Here is a 19,050-nt window from a genome sequence, read left to right as displayed (position 1 = left end):
CAATTTTCCCCAAACTTCTGGTAATGTTTTGGCATCAGACACGAAACATGTTATTCGCTCTCACAATTTAAAGTTAATGTGAGTATGTAAGTAATTTCAGAGTAAAATACTTAAGAATGAAGCATTTGAAGATAGATAGTATACCTGGTGGACTGAGACGTTAATTTAACTGACACGTACATGCATGTACAGGTTTTATTGTCTGGGGTGTATATGGGTATGATCTTAAGCCGATGTACGCATTATTCCAGCGATATCACGCTGGGTGACACTGAAGTGGGCTTTTTATACCCATGTGGAGAATCGACACCCGGGCCTTCTGTGTGACATGCGAATGCTTTCACCACGAACCCATTAAGATCCGGGTTAGAACTGTTCTTCTCAGTAACACATGCTAGTGGCAAGAGGCGACTAACGCGATCGGGTGGTCAGGCTTGCTGACTTGGTTGACCAATGTCATCGTATTCCAAATGCGTAGATCGGTGCTCAAGATGTTGATCACTTGGTTGTCTTCTCCAGACCTGATTATTTACATACCGCCGCCATATAGGTAGACTATTGCTCAGCGTAAAGCTCATGAAAATATATCGCGATATTTGGTGCTCTTGTATGAAAGTATGACCTTAAAAGCTGGAACCTTGGAATCAGTCAGAAACTATGGAAGCGTTTAAGGGGCATGTGTATCAAGGGCATGTAAAATCTAGCAGTTATCAGTTCTTGATAGTGCACAGCATACTTATCCAATGTTTGTTGCGTTGTGTTGTATTGTATTGGAAGGGCTAGGAGAAGAAATATATCTGGAAAGGCTCATTCACAGAAAACAAAATCTTTCACCAAATGATGAATGCTTGGTGTCACAAAAATAACAAACCAATCAGAATATCCGGCCAATTTCATGTATTTTGGTGCAGTAATCCACAAGTAATATCATATTTCTGTTCTTGTACATATGGTTGAATCTACAGAATACCCAAGATGTATTTAACTCCGTTCATTTATATATCAGCTTATGTCTAATGTGTTTCAAATAGCATATGGAATCAGTATTATATATGGACATACACAAATGAAAAGTCTTCTGCAGTCGACCAGATACGTCACGAGAGGGAAACGCGTGGCGTTCGGTTTGTCGGAATAACCCGAATTTGTCCCGAATGATAAATTCAACAGGTTTTCAATAATTGAGACTTGGTCAAATGGTACACATTTGTATTAAAACCCAGTTTGAGTGAAGACGGAAACAAGTCGTCATTATCGATGGTATTCGCATTCGGTAAATTCCGGCATTACTCGAGTTATCAAACAAAAAAGTTGGCGATATGTATTTCAGTTTGACTTCAGCTCATCAATATCTTTGATGTACGCTTTGTTGATTTCACATTTTTTAGTGGGCTCGGCAGTATGCTCTTCCGCGGAGTTATCTGCCCATGGCTGAATCTTCCCACTACCAAAGATAATGAAAACGACAGCTGCAACCACGTAGATACCAGCGCTGATGAAGAAGAAAACTGACCATTGTTCCCGAGTCCTCTGAAAAAAAATGTAAAATACAGTTAACTGGAGAAATGTGTATGTGTCAGTGAGCCTCTTTGATCAGTGACCCGTGAAGATCTAGGTTAGTCTTCAGCAAGCAATGCATGTCGTAAGAGGCAACTAACGGGATCGAGTGGTAACACTCGCTGACTTGGTTGGTACATATCATCGTATCTCAACTGCGTAAACCGATGCTCATGATTTTGATCACTGGACTGCCTGGCGACCAACGTGATCCACTGGAGGCAAACCCTGTCCATGTTCAACGCCAGTTGGTCATCATCAACTATCATTTCCTCCATGGACTGTCGATCGCGATAGAGAGTCAGTCCACGTAATTTTAGTCCCAGAATTATTCGTTACACTCCTCTACGGAGTCTAACAAACCCTAGAAGGAGGTCGCGTCAGGTAACCTTTGAGCGACCTATGACTGTTCAGTCAAACGCGAGACGGCCGAACAGATTCAACCAATCAGACAACGGCTACTGTATAGGGTTTGATAGGATTCACAAAATTCCTCAGTCACTGACACTGATCCATCAGCAAAAGAAAATCCGCATAAAACACGAATAATTGACCTGCAGTACATACGCTTAAGCTTTCTGATGACATCGTTACCATTAGCTAATATATCCGCAAACTGACATCACTGAAAACTGACAAAAACGCTATTTTCAAGGACTGTTTACTCACTGTTGACATTGTGGCGTGCTCCTTATGCATCACCCAGAAGCGGAAAATAGCATTCGGAATCGTTCCGGTACAAACCGTTCCGAGGTAAAAGTTCAAAAGGTATGTGTGAATGTCACCTTTCGCGATTTGGTAAGCTGTGTTCTGATTGGTCAGTCTGAAAGGTTACCTGAAAGACCTCCAGCTAGGGTTAATTAGACTAGGAGTGTCGCGAATAATATTGAGACTATGTTTACTTGGGCTGGATACAGAGTGAGTCAAAACTTTAGATTTTAGATATGTCCAAGAATAAATGTTCCTAATATCAAGATGTCTTACAAGATGAATGATCATGGATTACAGACCCTTTATCATTTGGTCATGACACATTATAGTTTGTTTACATGTGAAGAATTTCTTGACACATCTTTCGGCGCGAATCGGAAAACAACCCCGGGAAATCGACGTCTTTACAACATAATCAAATGAATCCATTTCACATATTGTGCATGTTTAGGCTACATGGGGTTATATAGACGCTGTTTCAAGACTTTAGCTTCTGTCAAAACATACAAAATGTGAGTATCGGGTGACCAGGCTCGATGACCATCCGATACCGTTAGTCCATACTCGATTATTTACAGACCGCCGCCATATAGTTGGAATATAACGAAGTGCGGCGTAAAACTAAACTCACTCACTGACTCTTGGAACAGTGTTCTACTTATATTACAGTGTCCCCATTCACAACGCACCCATAATGTTACGACTTGTCGTAACTCCATAGTTTATGACAGGCTTACGAATGTGGTTGCGCTACAAACATTTTGTGGATCGTTGCCGAGAGAAACAGGTTTGACAGCCAAAATGGACACCATTAAAATTGGAAAACAGCCTATGTGGTGTTGAACATCAAGAATGGTTGTGAAGAACAGGTGGTGTAGACTCGAACCCAAGTCACCATTGTGCTTACGTCTGGGACGATGTAGGACACGCTGAGAGGGGCGATGGAGTACGCTGCGAAACTTAATCCCTCTCCTAATGCTGCTATGTAGGATGCGAACCTGGGAATATAACAAAGAGAGATCTCATCAGTGTGACAAAGCAGCCAGCAGAATCGTCTGGATGATGGTAGGTGTGGTCGCAATGGCGGTTGAGGCAACGTAGTGGTGTGGCGAGATGAAGAGAGTGATTGAGTTTAGATTTACTCAGCAATATTCCAGACATATGGCGTCGGTATGTAAAGACTGTGGACGCTGTCCTTCCACTTTGCCAGTTTCTAATCCCTTGTCAAATAACAAATATCAGATTGCAATTAACGACCCTAATTGTCTTCATCAGACTGGCCATGCATGGCGTGCGGCCATTATATACTGGGAACGACAGTCATCTGTCAGATATAAGATGGCAAACGTTTAGGTATATGTTAGCGTCATACCAAATGGTCGTGGTGGCCAGAGTTTGGTATATAGAGGTCATAAGTTCAAAGTCAAGACGAAGAAAGGATGCTGTCTCCCACTTGTAAAGGAATGTTTACTTCTACATATAAAGGTAAAGATGAAATAGAAAGGCGTGTTAATGTGTTAAAATGTAACAGTTCTTGTAAATGGGTGAAATGTGTTATATATTTGATTAGTGCTTGTACATTACTGATGCTACAAATATCAGAGATAGTGCTTGTACATTACTGATGCTACAAATATCAGAGGTAGTGCTTGTACATTACTGATGCTACAAATATCAGAGATAGTGCTTGTACATTACTGATGCTACAAATATCAGAGGTAGTGCTTGTACATTACTGATGCTACAAATATCAGAGATAGTGCTTGTACATTACTGATGTTACAAATATTAGAGGTAGTGCTTGTACATTACTGATGCTACAAATATCAGAGATAGTGCTTGTACATTACTGATGCTACAAATATCAGAGGTAGTGCTTGTACATTACTGATGCTACAAATATCAGAGATAGTGCTTGTACATTACTGATGCTACAAATATCAGAGGTAGTGCTTGTACATTACTGATGCTACAAATATCAGAGATAGTGCTTGTACATTACTGATGTTACAAATATCAGAGGTAGTGCTTGTACATTACTGATGCTACAAATATCAGAGATAGTGCTTGTACATTACTGATGCTACAAATATCAGAGGTAGTGCTTGTACATTACTGATGCTACAAATATCAGAGATAGTGCTTGTACATTACTGATGTTACAAATATCAGAGGTAGTGCTTGTACATTACTGATGTTACAAATATCAGAGGTAGTGCTTGTACATTACTGATGTCACAAATATCAGAGGTAGTGCTTGTACATTACTGATGTTTCAAATATCAGAGGTAGTGCTTGTACATTACTGATGTTACAAATATCAGAGGTAGTGCTTGTACATTACTGATGTTACAAATATCAGAGGTAGTGCTTGTACATTACTGATGTTACAAATATCAGAGGTAGTGCTTGTACATTACTGATGCTACAAATATCAGAGGTAGTGCTTGTACATTACTGATGTTACAAATATCAGAGGTAGTGCTTGTACATTACTGATGCTACAGATATATGAGGTAGTGCTTGTACATTACTGATGTTACAAATATCAGAGGTAGTGCTTGTACATTACTGATGTTACAAATATCAGAGGTAGTGCTTGTACATTACTGATGCTACAAATATCAGAGGTAGTGCTTGTACATTACTGATGTTACAAATATCAGAGGTAGTGCTTGTACATTACTGATGTTACAGTTATATCACAATGTATCATGTGAAGGTGAAATGGAATAAAATATTGAAATAAACTGTCTTTAAGTATACTGTTTTAATCTTCTGCTAATCGTTAATTAATCCTAATTAATCCCCTCATTGTTGATTTAAATCAATCCCCCAACAAAGAAACTGACATAGTGGGAGTAAATCGTCTGGATAGGACAATCCAGTGATCAACATCATGAGCAGCGACCTACCTAACTGGGATACCGTGACATGTCAACCAAGTCGTCGAACTTGACCACCCGATCCTATTATCATTTCCAGGTCTTTAATTAACTTCCTTATTATAGCAAAATGGGAGGAATTTCTGCTTAAGAAAGGCAAAACAGTATCATAATTAAATTGTAAGTTTCCTTCAAACAACTCGCACCCAACACTGATGACGTCACTATGAACTGTTAATCGCTCGACGTTAAAAGAATTAGCTTTCAGTTATCACTGCCTGCACTTTTATGATAACTAGAGGTCGATTTCCTGAAAGTTTCATACATTTTAGCTATAACACTATGACTTACTCATTATTGTCATATTTAATCAGTGTGCACATAACAAAAGTGTTGAAGTTTGGAAAAAAGAACTACTTTTCCTGGCAATGGTGTTAGGAGTGGTATGCTTAACCTTTGACCTACAGGGACGTTGAAATGGTTCAGTTAACGAATTTTGTTCATGAAAACAAACAGCGTAAAACGAGTTGAATTAGAATGAGGATAACTGTAGAATGAGCTCGAGGATAACTGTGGAATGAGGATAACTGTGGAATGAGGATAACTTGGAATAAAGATAACTGTAGAATGAGGATAACTGTGGAATGAGGATAACTGTGGAATGAGGATAACTGTACTGTGTTTGACGAATTGGGGACGCATACCGGTGGTTATGTAGCCGGTAATCTAGTTGTATCGCGCTTACGCCTCGCCGATTCCAATTCGTCACACACAGTACATTTATCCCCTAATTAGCCTTTCTTTCCTGCAAGAAGATATGATCTGACGTACTGTGGCGCTATATCCACAGGGCTCACCAAACTGGCAGCGGCAGTGACGGACTGGAACGGCATAGCTAATGCGATGATGGCAACAGCGATGTACTCCTGACCATCCCCCACAAAGCACAGACCAATGGTCAGCGCAGTTGACACCGCAAACCCTGGTAATAATCCATGAAGTAATGCCACAATATTCAGTGACTAAGTTTGGTATTACGCCGCTTTAAGCAATATTCCAGCAATATCTCGACGGGGGACACCAGAAATGGGCTTCACGCATTGTACCCATGTGGGGAATCGAACCCGGGTCTTCAGTGCGATGATCGAACGCTTTAACCACAAGGTTAAACCGCCCCGGCAACACTAAGTGAGTGAGTGAGTTTTACCGCCGTTTGTACTATATGTCAGGTACTTCAAGCGTGTCAGCCTCGTGTAGGAAGACTGATAGAAATAATGCAGGTCTCATGCTTGGGACAAGTGATGACAAACCACAAACCCAATAAACACAATCCGGGATTCGAACCCATAACAAGGGATACAACATACCATAGCAGCATCTTGGACAACTAAGCCTACCATTTTCAATGTAGTTACAACAATAATCAGTGGTTGAATGACAATAATCATTGACAATAAAGTAATTGCAATAATCAGTGATTGAAGGACAAATATCAATGCAGTATTGGCAATAATCAGTGATTGAATGAAAATAATCAATAAAGTAATGGCAATAATCAGTGATTGAATGACAATAATCAATAAAATATTGGCAATAATCAGTGACTGAATGACAATGATCAATACAGTAATGGCAATAATCTGTGATTGAATGACAAATATAAAAATGTAATGGCTAATCAGTAACTGAATGACAAAAATCAATAAAGTAATGGCAATAATCAGTGATAGAATGACAATAATCAATAAAGTACTGGCAATAATCAGTGACGATATAGAATAATAAATGACATTCTCGCAACAGTAAATGAAGTAATGGCAATAACATATGAAACAATAACAATAGTCAGTCAAGTTCGGACAGTAATCAACGACTTACTGCAACTGTACAATGACTGGATAATAGCAATAATCAGTGAAGCGGTTCCAGTTATCTAATACATACTAGCACAAATCATAAAATTCATGGCAATAAATGACAAGCGAATGGCATTGTTAATGTCGTATCACCGCGCTTTGGTAACTGACACGTTTTGCTTGGTTTTGAAAACGATAACAATGCCCTTCATATCATCATTCCATACTAATCATGGTTCAAAGCTCAGCTGGAATATGATACACTTTGGTGTCACGACGGTTCGTTGCGTTGTTATGTGAGAACTTACGACGTACCGATTGTCTGAGTGAGTTTCCGAGTGTGGGTGACGGACAACCGTTTCATAAGCAGCAAGCTGACGTTGCTCCAGGCCAAAGTCCCTAGCACCCGAGTAACATAAGGCATTGAAGAGAGCACGCCGTTCTGTAGACAGACACCCCCAAAAGGGAGTTAAAAAGAAGTGTACCAATTCAATCGAGATTTTGTGATCTTTCATATCTCATGTCTTATTTCTTTGTTGTCGTTGTTGTTGTTGTTTTTTGACATGGAAGAAAACCCATAAAACTGAACATTTTTGGTTATTCTTTGACGGAATATTATAATTTTGTCTTAGCTGTATCAAGAACAAAAGCGAAAACGCTTCAAAGTAATGGCTGGCCCAAACGAAGGGGGAGCCATTTCTAGATGATGACTCTCGTTCCCATTAGTGGTGTTCCGATCACTTATTTGAAATAATCGAGGATACGTCGCAGAGGTAAAAAATCCAAGCAATCGATCATATTTTCTCATAATCGAACACAGTCGATTTTGGAACCACTGTGACAAAGTCTGAAATACCTGACGATGGAACAAACCTAGGACGTAGTAAGGGCTTGAAAATGTGTTTCATTCTTAGAAAACGCACTTCACTTGCTGAAACTTAATGACTGAATATTTCTTGAAGTCTTTGGGTAGTTTGTGATTATGATATATTTGTCACTTCAACGTAGCATAATGCGTCATTTCGCATCGAATGTGAAAATTGATAATGCAATTTGTGCGGGTTTCTAAAAAACAAAAACCCACAGAACCAAATGCTTGTTCTTTATACGTATCTCCAATAACAACTTTATGAGGGAAACCTAAAAAAATGACGCTAACAAATTTTGATGGCATTAAACGAGTCATCAATTGTGAGATTTCACCAAATTCCCACCACTAAGTTTACAGGGCAGCTTAATGTCTGCGAGATCCTGGATGCTTAAGGCCTTAGCTCTCCTTACTGAAATGCAGCGTCTTTCCAATAGCCACCAGTGCCGCTGTAAGGTCCCAAAATGACAATCGTACCGCATGTAGTTTTCAAGCAATGTACCAACGATAATTTAGTCTGCTTACCTCTTCTACATCAAAATTCAGCGCCGTTGCCATATACAAAGGGAGGTAACTGCTAAAAAAACTGCTGTTGCACGTGTGCAGAAACATGACGATGAGAAACGCCCAAACCGGTTTACTCCTAAACATGTCTTTCCAAGGGACATGTTTTCTCTGGAAAATACATGTGTCGAAAATACATTAATTTCAAGGTTAGGTATTGTACATTCACACGAAGCCATGCAACGGAATATCGCCATTTGCATGACATTGTAATATTCCTGCGTTTGCTCGTATATGTCACAAACGTGGAGATCTATTACTCCAGTTTGTTCTCCCACAGAAACCAGAAACTCCGTGATGTATCTGGATTACAGCTAAAACGGAGCATAACCCAACTCCTTCTGGTGAGTGGCGTTTAATTTGTACCGGGTATTACTAAAAGCAAAAACCTTAAGGTCCAAGTCGACGTTTGTTCTGTGTTGTAAGATGTACATCTTCTCGAAATGAGTTATATTTGGATGCATTTCCGGTTTGTCATAAGCCAGGTACATCCACATGAGACCCCAGATGATCGCGTAGCCACCTGCAGGCATAAAGGAAGCAGCGTCACTGAGTGCATGATTGGGTTAAATATAGATATCATCATTTCACCAATGTTTGCGAGAACAGTCTCATATTGCTACCAAACACATTTAGGTTATCATGGATTTTACGATAACTATATATAACCATAAAAGGTGGCCATGTATGGACGTCAACTCCCTTGTTCGTAAACTCCAAGAAGACAGGTCCCCCTTCTCGATGCTTGTTATGTGCGAAACCAATCAACACGCGCGTAATAATTGCAGTGCTTTGACAAAGTAAAAACCCGTGCTTAAATCATTTATGACTTATTTTCGTCACCTTCTTTCACTTGCATCAAAGAGGTTTAATTCTTTCAAATAATAATTAAAGACTAAAACAATCACAGCAAAATAACATGCTTCAAGTGGAATATAAGGAGTTATTGTTCTTGTTCTGATATTCATGCGGCAATGTGGATGTTCTTGTTCTGATATTCATGCGGCAATGTGGATGTTCTTGTTCTGATATTCATGCGGCAATGTGGATGTTCTTGTTCTGACATTCATGCGGCAATGTGGAATCCTTTTAAAGTGGAATTATACAGAGGCACAAATCGTCCAGGCGCTAACGTGTCCTCTTGCAATCCTAGACGACAAACCTCCCACACCAGTGAAGTGCATTTATATATTTGTCTGCTGAAAGTGAACCTCCTCACCAAACACGTAGAAGATGAACGGCCAACCGTTGTCTACTGGGATGAGGCAGAGGTAGCCACAGATGAAAAACGTCACTATGTTTGCTATGTTGTAGCCTGGAAGTGATAAAGGCGTGTAAGATAATGTTTCTATGGCAAATAAACAGACTTCAAACAAACTTTCAGTGCAGCGTAAAAGCCTGAGTGAACACAAAATAATTCAACTAATTTCCTAGAGTGCCCGGGCGGTAGGGTAGCCTGATGGTGAATGCGTTGGCTCGTCATGCGGAAGGCCTGGGTTCAATTTACTGCATGGGTACATGAGTGCATGAGTGTCCCCGTCGTGATATTGCTGGAATATTTTAACAGCCGCTTAAAACTAAACTCACTCTCTCTTGGAGAGCAAATAATATTAAATTTTGCATTTCATTTCTAAATTGAGCGTGGTAATTCAATTACAATGAAACCTCGCATGTTCATTTCTAACTTCATAAGCCATGTCTTCCTCTATATGTGTACTCCGGCGGCCTGTAATTATCGAGTCTGGACCAGACGATCCAGTGACTGAAGTCATAAGTCATAAGATCCTACTAAACTAGGATGCGACGATTATGTACCCATGTCAGTGAATCTGACTACCCGATCCAGTTAGTCACCTTTAAAGACCAGCATAATTGCTTTGAATTCTAAATGCATATTGACACTCACACTGTACATAGCATTGGCATACATAGTATGGGAACTCGTGCTGACAAAGACCCGTGAAAAACCGCGGTTAGATAATTATGGACCTCAGTAACCCATGCTTGTCGTTAGAGCCTACAAATGGGATCGGGTGGTCAGGCTTGCTACCTTGGTTGACACACGTCATCGTATCCCAGTTGCGTAGATTGGTGGTCATGAGACGTGATAATGTGTGACATCATATATGCCAAATCAAATCAGCAGAAGACCCCGTGTGGGCTATCATTTGGATTACCCAATGATGGTTTGGCTTGGATGTTGTTTACAGGCTATACACGTGTTTGCACACCTGGCAATATTCCAGCTTAAATCGCGTCTGGACCAGACAACGAGACAGTCCAGTGATCAACGGCATGAGCTGTTAGGATACGAACTTGACCACCCGATCCCGTAACTTGCCCCTTACATCAAGCATTGGTTGCTGAAGACTTCTTGGCATCCCTCAGTCACTTACCAGTAAAAGTATAGGTGACCAGCTGTGCCTTCTCATGTATGGGAGCCCAATACAGCCACACATCGACTGATACTGGCATCACGCTGTTCTATATAACATACAATATAACAAACACACAAAAACAAATTGAACTGAAGAATGAGTGAGTTTAATGTTACGCTGCACTCAGCAATATACCAGCAATATGGCGTCGGTTTGTAAAAAATCGAATCTGGATCAGTCACTCAAGTGATCAACAGCATGAGCATCGACCTACGCAATTGGGAACTGATGATAAAATGAATTCATTCGTCTTAAGGAAGTTCTGCTATTTTTCACTGGAAATTGTTTTGGCCCGTGTATTTCAAAGGAAGTGGTTATTCATTTGATGATCAACACCGTGTCTATACAATCCATTCTTTGATCACACTGATCTGTTATCATCAACGCTTTGTTGATTTTGCATTCTGGTTTGCAACTTCTATATGAATGAGAGCATCCCTGAACATAATATTTACTATTACTCGCCCGTGGAAGACACTGCAGTGTAATGTTTCACGTAATGTTTAATACCGCTGGACGTATGAAGTCATAACGATTTACAGTTATGAAGTCGCAAAGCTAATTAATACCTCTGTCACAATGGTATTAGACCTTGCTGAGCACACGGAGAGCTGAGAATCAGTTTGTATTGGAGAGTAATAAACCGACTAGCTATTCTCGAAACGTTCGTAGCCCTACGAACTTCTTAAGCCCATTCTTAACACATTGGCTACGATCAAAGTTAAGAATTCCTAGGGCTACGAACGTTTCGAGAATAAGGGCCCAGAATACTAAAGTCGCTAAGAAAGTGAAAGATGCCGAATCATTAACTCGTTTAATAAAAATGATAATACGCGGGGAAGTTGTTAAGTATATCTATTTACCTAAAACTGTGAAGAAACTATCACCACAGGAAATATTGCCTGTGTGAGATCAAACGATATCTGTAGATCTTGCACAATTGAATAATGAGATCACAATGCTTTGACATCATCAACTACACGACCCAATGCTATGTCAACACCCTGATGACATGACGCTGCCATGACGTCAAAAACTTGATGACGTCATAAAACTATGACTGCTCCACTGCAAGTCTAATGGCAGGGCGAGTTCAGAGCTGTACATTTTTCATTAAAAACTAATGAGTAATCGTTGATGTTAAATAGAATCCCATCTTCAGCAACTCATGTTGATATCACTGATATGAGAAGGCACTGTGAGATTCCCTGTTTATGTTACTATGTATTTTGATTCAATGGATTTCCCGTCTTTTGCCATCCAACCAAAAACAAACAAAAGCCCGAAAACTGATCCATTATCTTGAAGCACACATGACCGTTGGCCTTTGTTCTTACACCGAATATCAGTTTAAATTTGCCTCTATCAAAACATTTACAACGGACAGGGCGTACTCACGACTGCAAATCCGAGAGCCACACGACACAAGACAGCCAGGTACGCATGACTTCTTGCTGCTGCCGGAATGGCAATCGTCGCGACGCCACCCAACACAACACTCGCAAGTATAACCCTCTTAGCACCAAATCTTCGAGAAGCCAGACTGCCAAATATCGGCGAAATAACACCAACGTAGTAGGTTGACGATATGAGAAGACCTTCCATTTCGCTGCTGTAGTCGAATTCTGCTGTGGTCACCTGGATACAATTAAAGAGCGGGGAGTATGGGTCTGCTCCGCTTTTAGCAAAATTCCTGCAATGTAATGACAGGGACGCCAGAAATGGGCTTCACACGTTGTACACATGAAGAAATCGAACTCGGGTCTTCGCCGTCATGAGCCAACGCTTTCACCACTAGGCTACCCGCCGCTCTGGAAACGGAGAGATTCTCACCTTCTATGTATTGTCCAGTGCAATGTGCCTACGCGAGGTATCCATGCTGAAAAGCGAGCTGTACGCTTAAAATATATTGAACAGCAAAAGAAACGTAACTCTGCTTTTTCTCGTTTTTTAAAAATCGAAAACATAAACATGAAACGCTTACTTTCATTTTTTCGAAACTTGCGTTTCTTTTGCTGTTCAGTATATGTAGCAGTTTCTGGACCTGAACAACGTACAGCAATATTGCTGTGACGATTCAGATGCGTGTTGAAAACGTTCTAAATAGTGTAAAGTACTTGCAGTTATTTTACTTAATACCAGCTCGAAGATACTTTGTGTCAGATTTGTGTCCTTGTTAAATAGTGCCCTCACATTTGAAGACTTTAACAGTTTGCGGACAAGAATATTGTGCAGTATTGCTACGGCAGGTCAGATCAGCGTTTTAGTTGTTATACAATACCAACTAGGAGTGACTATTGATGGGAAAGCAACTATTGCGATGGCAATAACGAGAATCTATTGCCACAAACTGCTGCAATAGTACTGTATTCATTCATTCATTCATTCATTCATTCATTCATTCATTCATTTATTTATTTATTTATTTATTTATTTCCCAAAAGAATATACAGTTTTGTTTGTTTAAGAGGTAACGGGCGGAAACGCTAAATCCGATTGAATGAATCAGGTACTCCCTGTATTTTGCACTGAGCATGTATCAACAGAAGTCAGTTAGTAAACTATATAGTCACACATAATATCGATGCATCAATCGATGGATTTTAGTTTCTACCATCCATTTAATTGCTCACCAACCGCGATCCATCGATACTCCAATGCATCGTTACAGTCCAAATACCAACAATGAAGGGCATTATTTTATGCAACACAAGACTGTGCCAGAACTGTGATTATTCACTACGGGAGCGAACTGAGGAACGAAAAATATTTCTAACATCACTTTAGAGTGATTTAAATTTAGTTTTATATCTTTTCTTTGAAAAGAATGTTGTTGTTGGTTGCCCGGCTTGTATACGTGATCATTTCTTTTCTGAAATATTCAAAATTGTACATGAAAGATATAATTCTACGAAGATACACGCAAGGTCTATTGAAAAAGGTTTAACGCAGATTAAAAATAAAGTGATATCGAGGTGAAAAAAACACGTTCATTAAAAGTTAACTAATATCATTTCGGACATTTAGCACAAGCTAAACGATGCGCTTTCGTGCAAGCAAAATACAAATGTTAGCCAAGTGGATGTACCGAAACACCGTGTTCGATTCCCAACAGAATACAATGTGACTCACCCGATGTTGATGGCGGGATACGGTTCACACTAACGTGAGTTGTGTTTTGCGCCGTTTTCGCAACTATCCACCAACATCACGATGCCAGAAATTGACTTCCTAAATTTAACCCATGAGGGGATTTGAACCCCTCAGCGAGGCAAGCGAACGCTTTGACCACTACGCCAAAATACTGACATGGTTGTAAAAACGTACTTTTCATCTTAAGATATGCAATAATCATTATCAACGTCTGTGGCAACATACCTCTCCCGCAACTGAATAATTCAACCGTTCCCTGCTTCCCGAGTCTGAGAATGGTGACGTGTCATTGGTGCCAGCGTTGCTTAGGTTAGAGTGCTCTCCCTTGTCAAGAGTTACTCCCCTTGTCATGCACACGATAGCGAATGACATGCAGTTTTTCAGGCACTGTACAGAAACGATACCGAGAGTCACCATGTATCCGAGGCGCCATCTGCAGGACGTGTATTTCTGAACCATGGTTGGGTAATTTTCGGGGAGTGGTTCATCTTGGTATCCCGTAGGTGTTGATCCATTAACTGAAAAAATGATATTGTGATTCCAGCATAGATAAAACTTGAATATACAAATTTGATGATATGTTTGATACAGTTTGGTTTGCTGATTCATGTAGCATTCAGCAGTATACCAGTTATATGGCGGCGGTCTGCAAACACTCAAATCTGGACCAGACACACCCGTGATCATCAGTATGCGCACTGATCTTCGGAATCGGGATACATGTGTCAACCACGAAGCGAGCCTGGCCAACCAGTCTAGTTAGTCGCCTCTTACGACATGCATGGGTTACCGCATAAAATTCTAACCCGGATATTCTTGGGTCATTGTTTACGAGTGTCGCTGTTTTGTTTTGTTTTGCAGTGTTTTTGCGACTGTTTTCAGCTTGATAACATTTCGATAACGTTTGTAATTATTTGACTGAACCGATTTTTCAAGTGTGTTCCTTTTGCGCCCTATAGTTTTCAGAAAATACACACACACACACACACACCCCCAAAGCCCTATTAATCGTTTGACCTCACCTATTTATCGTCAACATATGTAACAAAAGTGTTGGTGTCATGATTATACACAACTGCACACGTGCAAAAAATCGGTTTTACCTGAAAATATTGATACTGATGAGATTTCTTACAAGAACTAGAAAGGCATCGCCACAACGCAACAGAAATCACCTTCCAGTTGAAATTCTGCAGCAAAGAGCATTCACTGTCTGGCAATAAATGTCTAGATTACTTTCAGAAATTGGCATCTGTTTTGAAACAGTTTCAAGGTCAAATCACTACGTCACGTCTTGACACGGAACATCACCATTTAAAGAGTGCGTGCTGTATATTACCAATCTTCTGTTGCCAGGCGTCTGAGCAAGATATCACGTTTTGCAGCTCGTTGCAACCAAACAAGTATAACAAATGACCGTCCCTGTACAGGCAGACCTCGAGTTACATCAGCTGCGTGATCGTACCGCCACTAGTGAAGGCACAGCCGCCAGGGTGCCTGGACATCAGATATCCGGGAAAACTGTACGGACCAGTTTAAAAGAGATTGGTCTGAGAGCCAGGAAACCCGACGTTTGGGTCATGCTGCGTCGTCATCATCGCGCTCAAAGTCTCCGATATCTAAAAGTATCAACTTCTGAACTGATGTAAAATTTCATGCACTTAAGTCTATTTTTGGATGAGTTATACGTGTTTGAAATGACTACATTATCGCAAAAGATTTTTCGTCAACGCGTTTCTGTCTTTTTCTCTTGGTTAGTTTCAGGTGGCAATCTACCGTGCATACCCACCTGACGCAATAATGGCGTCCATTTTGTTTTTCAATTGTGAGGGTAAAAAAAAAACATAATATTTTCAGCGTGGAATCTTTTTTATTCATGGTAACTCCTTTAATGTCTTAGAAACAGGAGTTTCCAAACTTTAAGAAACAAGAAACAGGGATACAGTCATTGAGATACAACAATTTTGGTGGCCATTTTGTTTTTAAATTTTTAGGGTCAAGAACACTTTTTTCAGCTTCGTGTGCTGATTAGCACCTTTAAACAGGTAAAGTAAATTGGACAACAAATGCATAAACATCTTTTATTTGAATCGTGACTTGTGTGTCAGCGTTGAACTACGCACTTGGGATAAGATGACTCGTTATAACCAGTTCACCAGGTCAGTCGTTATAATTATAACCAGCCTGGCCGAGGATCCGGAAGGTCACCCCTACGTATGACAGTTAATTTGGTAACAGGATATACACGACGACTGCAACTGAAATACATCATAGCATACTGAAGGTCACTATCTAGAAGAGGACCGGCTGTTTCATTTGAGGAACCGATACGACACTTTGTGCATCGATGTTCATGATGTTGATCACTGGACTGTCGATTATTTGCAGACCGCCTCCATTCAGCTGAGATATGACCGAATACGGTGTTAACCAGGAAACAAACAAATCGCGTAATTCCATGTTTAGGCTTGTTTGCTTAGAATAATGGTGGTCAGATTCAGTGACTTAAACAGCTAGCAGTTGTACCCCTACAGAGTAATGTACATGACATCAACCCTTTGACTGACCAAACGCTTATTATAATGAGTGTGTGAGTGACTTCAGTTTTAACCCGCACCCGCACTAATCTGGCTACAAGTATATGGCGGCGGTCTGTAAATAATCGAGTCTGGACCAGACAATTAAGTGATCAACAGCATGAGCATCGATCTGCGTAATTTGGAACCCATGACGTGTAAACCATGTCAGCAGCGAGCCTGACCACTCGATCCCGTTTAATCGTGAGACAAACCTGACGTCCCTATGAATGATCACAATTTGTACACGAACCTTCCTGAAAACTCACACAATGGTTAGCAAACTTCAAAATAAACATAACTAGAAAATATCAAAATCTAGGATACCAGAGCAGCATCCAGAACGAATGCCATGTTTTCCTCCCACAATTTGGTATACATCATGTAATTCACAGGCAACAGAAGGAAAACACTTCTATTTTTCAAAAACAAACTCAATCATTTAGAATCACGTTTCTCTTCATTTACAAAATGACTGTAAATTTCGCAACCACTAAAAGTATCAACAGATATTAAACGCTCTGAAAAATAACCGCCCACCTTCTGCCATTCTGTCTCGGGTGACACTTCCTTCGTGACGTCATCCCTCGATTTAATCGGTAACGGTGTACCGAAGCGTTTGAAGGTGTGGCGGATTGACACGTGGATGTAGTACAGTCCGTGAGAGGCCATAATACGAATATGTGATTTGTCATGACGCGACGTGAAAAGATTTCAACTGACATTAGTTCCGAATTAGATCTGGGCTGATAGCACCCTCGTTTAGACATAAGTGAGTACAGTTTTACGCCGCATTTAGCAATATCAGCAATATCTTAGCGGGGAACACCAGAAATGGTCTTCACACACTACCCTAGCGGGGATTCGAACCCGGCTCTTCGAGGTGAAGAGCGAACGCTTTAGGCATTCGGCTACCCGTACTGCCATTTTCGACTTCGTAATTACATTACACCACCGGTCTTCATTGGACATGACCCCTCGTTCAACAAGTTAAGAAGTTGTTGTAATATTGATGGAATACAGCATGAAACAGAACTTACTCCCTCTTTATTACTGACGATAGCGCTGACGATATTTAGAGAGGCAAAATGTGTCGGCCATATTGAAAATGCCATCCGAACACATTTACTTGGCTTTGGTGACAAAAGGAGAAAATAACAGTCACAATCATCAACAACCTGCAGTCCTGTGGCAGCTGTTCCAGTGGTACACTTTGACGATATTCACCCATGGGCAGCACACCCGCTGACTATGTCCAAACTAAGGGAAGGATAAGCCTGGCCAGTCTACAAGTGTCTTACTGTTACCATCTAGCTTCCTAAAGGCCAATGTGGATCAAAGAACAATCCGCTCATGTTGTTTTGCCTTTTTTATCTCAGATATACTCTTTATGTGTTTGTGTGTAACAATGTAAGTTGATTATCATGTTGATGTTTGTATAATGACTTTGTTGGAGACACTCTTATACAAGATACAAATAAACGACTTTTATTCCTACAAAGTGAAATTGTTCCAATATATCTCCATATTTCCGAGTTTGAATTTCCTGGCTTAGCTTAAAAACATCCAACCGATGCAGAGGTACGGCAAAGCTGCGTATAAACGAAAATTATGCCAATATTTATGCAAAAACTCAGTTCCTCGGTTTTGCGTAAATTATTGTAAATGCTCCACATACCTGATCTTACATACCTACACACAACAATGTCAAATCCTGGCTTGCTTACCGGTGGATAGATGAGGTAACTGAGGTTAGACTGAGAGGCTCTATTTCAGCAAACGAACATCTTGGTCGTTTCTCATATTACAGATCAAATGTATATAACAAACGCGTAAATCAACATTTACACTTTGTTACATATTTACAATTACTGAAAAATGGGAAGATACCCAGCAGAGTGTGAGTAAGATGGGTGCAGTTTATTAGGTTACTTAAAGGAAAATTAGGATACTCAACTGAGATGAGATGAGTGAGTGAGTTTTGTTTCACGCCGACATTAGCAATATTCCAGAAATATCACTGCGGAGGACACCAGAAATCGGCTGCACACACTGTACCCATGTGAGGAATCGAACCCGGGTCTTCTGCATGACGTACGAACGCTTTAACCAGTAGGCTATTCCACCGCCCCAGATTAAAACAAAATTGGTGATATGTTATATACGGATTAACGGCTATCCCACCGCTCTCCACTTGAGATGAACACAAGCACGTACAAAACTCAGTGACCCAAAACGTTATCTGCAGTCTGTAGGCTGGATAATGACTTAATTCACCGACAAAAGCAGTAACGGAGAGTTACTATGACCTATTTCAACATCACTGGCCAAAACGACAGCCATGTGCAGATTACAAGTGAATGCTGTGACAAATTCGCCCTAGCCTCCAACGCATATGAGTCGTTATCTCCATCTAGCCCATTTACTAAATACCGTACATCC

The 19,050-nt window shown here is 40.4% G+C and overlaps 1 protein-coding gene across 1 annotated transcript; it reads right to left on the bottom strand.

Annotated features, from left to right (window-relative positions):
- Positions 1-885: 885 nt before the first annotated feature.
- On the bottom strand, positions 886-17,158 carry LOC137267693 (uncharacterized transporter slc-17.2-like). The gene is made up of 11 exons (XM_067802159.1): positions 17,149-17,158; positions 14,258-14,550; positions 12,278-12,517; positions 10,838-10,925; positions 9,661-9,756; positions 8,831-8,964; positions 8,403-8,552; positions 7,325-7,451; positions 5,985-6,135; positions 3,176-3,266; positions 886-1,530 (listed from the first exon to the last, which is right to left on the bottom strand). The coding sequence occupies exons 1-11, from the start codon at positions 17,156-17,158 to the stop codon at positions 1,327-1,329; spliced, it is 1,584 nt and encodes a 527-aa protein (XP_067658260.1). The 3' UTR covers positions 886-1,326.
- Positions 17,159-19,050: the final 1,892 nt, after the last annotated feature.

This window comes from Haliotis asinina, chromosome 16 (genome assembly GCF_037392515.1).
Source record: "Haliotis asinina isolate JCU_RB_2024 chromosome 16, JCU_Hal_asi_v2, whole genome shotgun sequence".
Taxonomy (NCBI): domain Eukaryota; kingdom Metazoa; phylum Mollusca; class Gastropoda; order Lepetellida; family Haliotidae; genus Haliotis; species Haliotis asinina.
The sequence above is the reverse complement of the archived record's forward strand: the minus strand, read 5'-3'. Positions and strand labels throughout refer to the sequence as shown.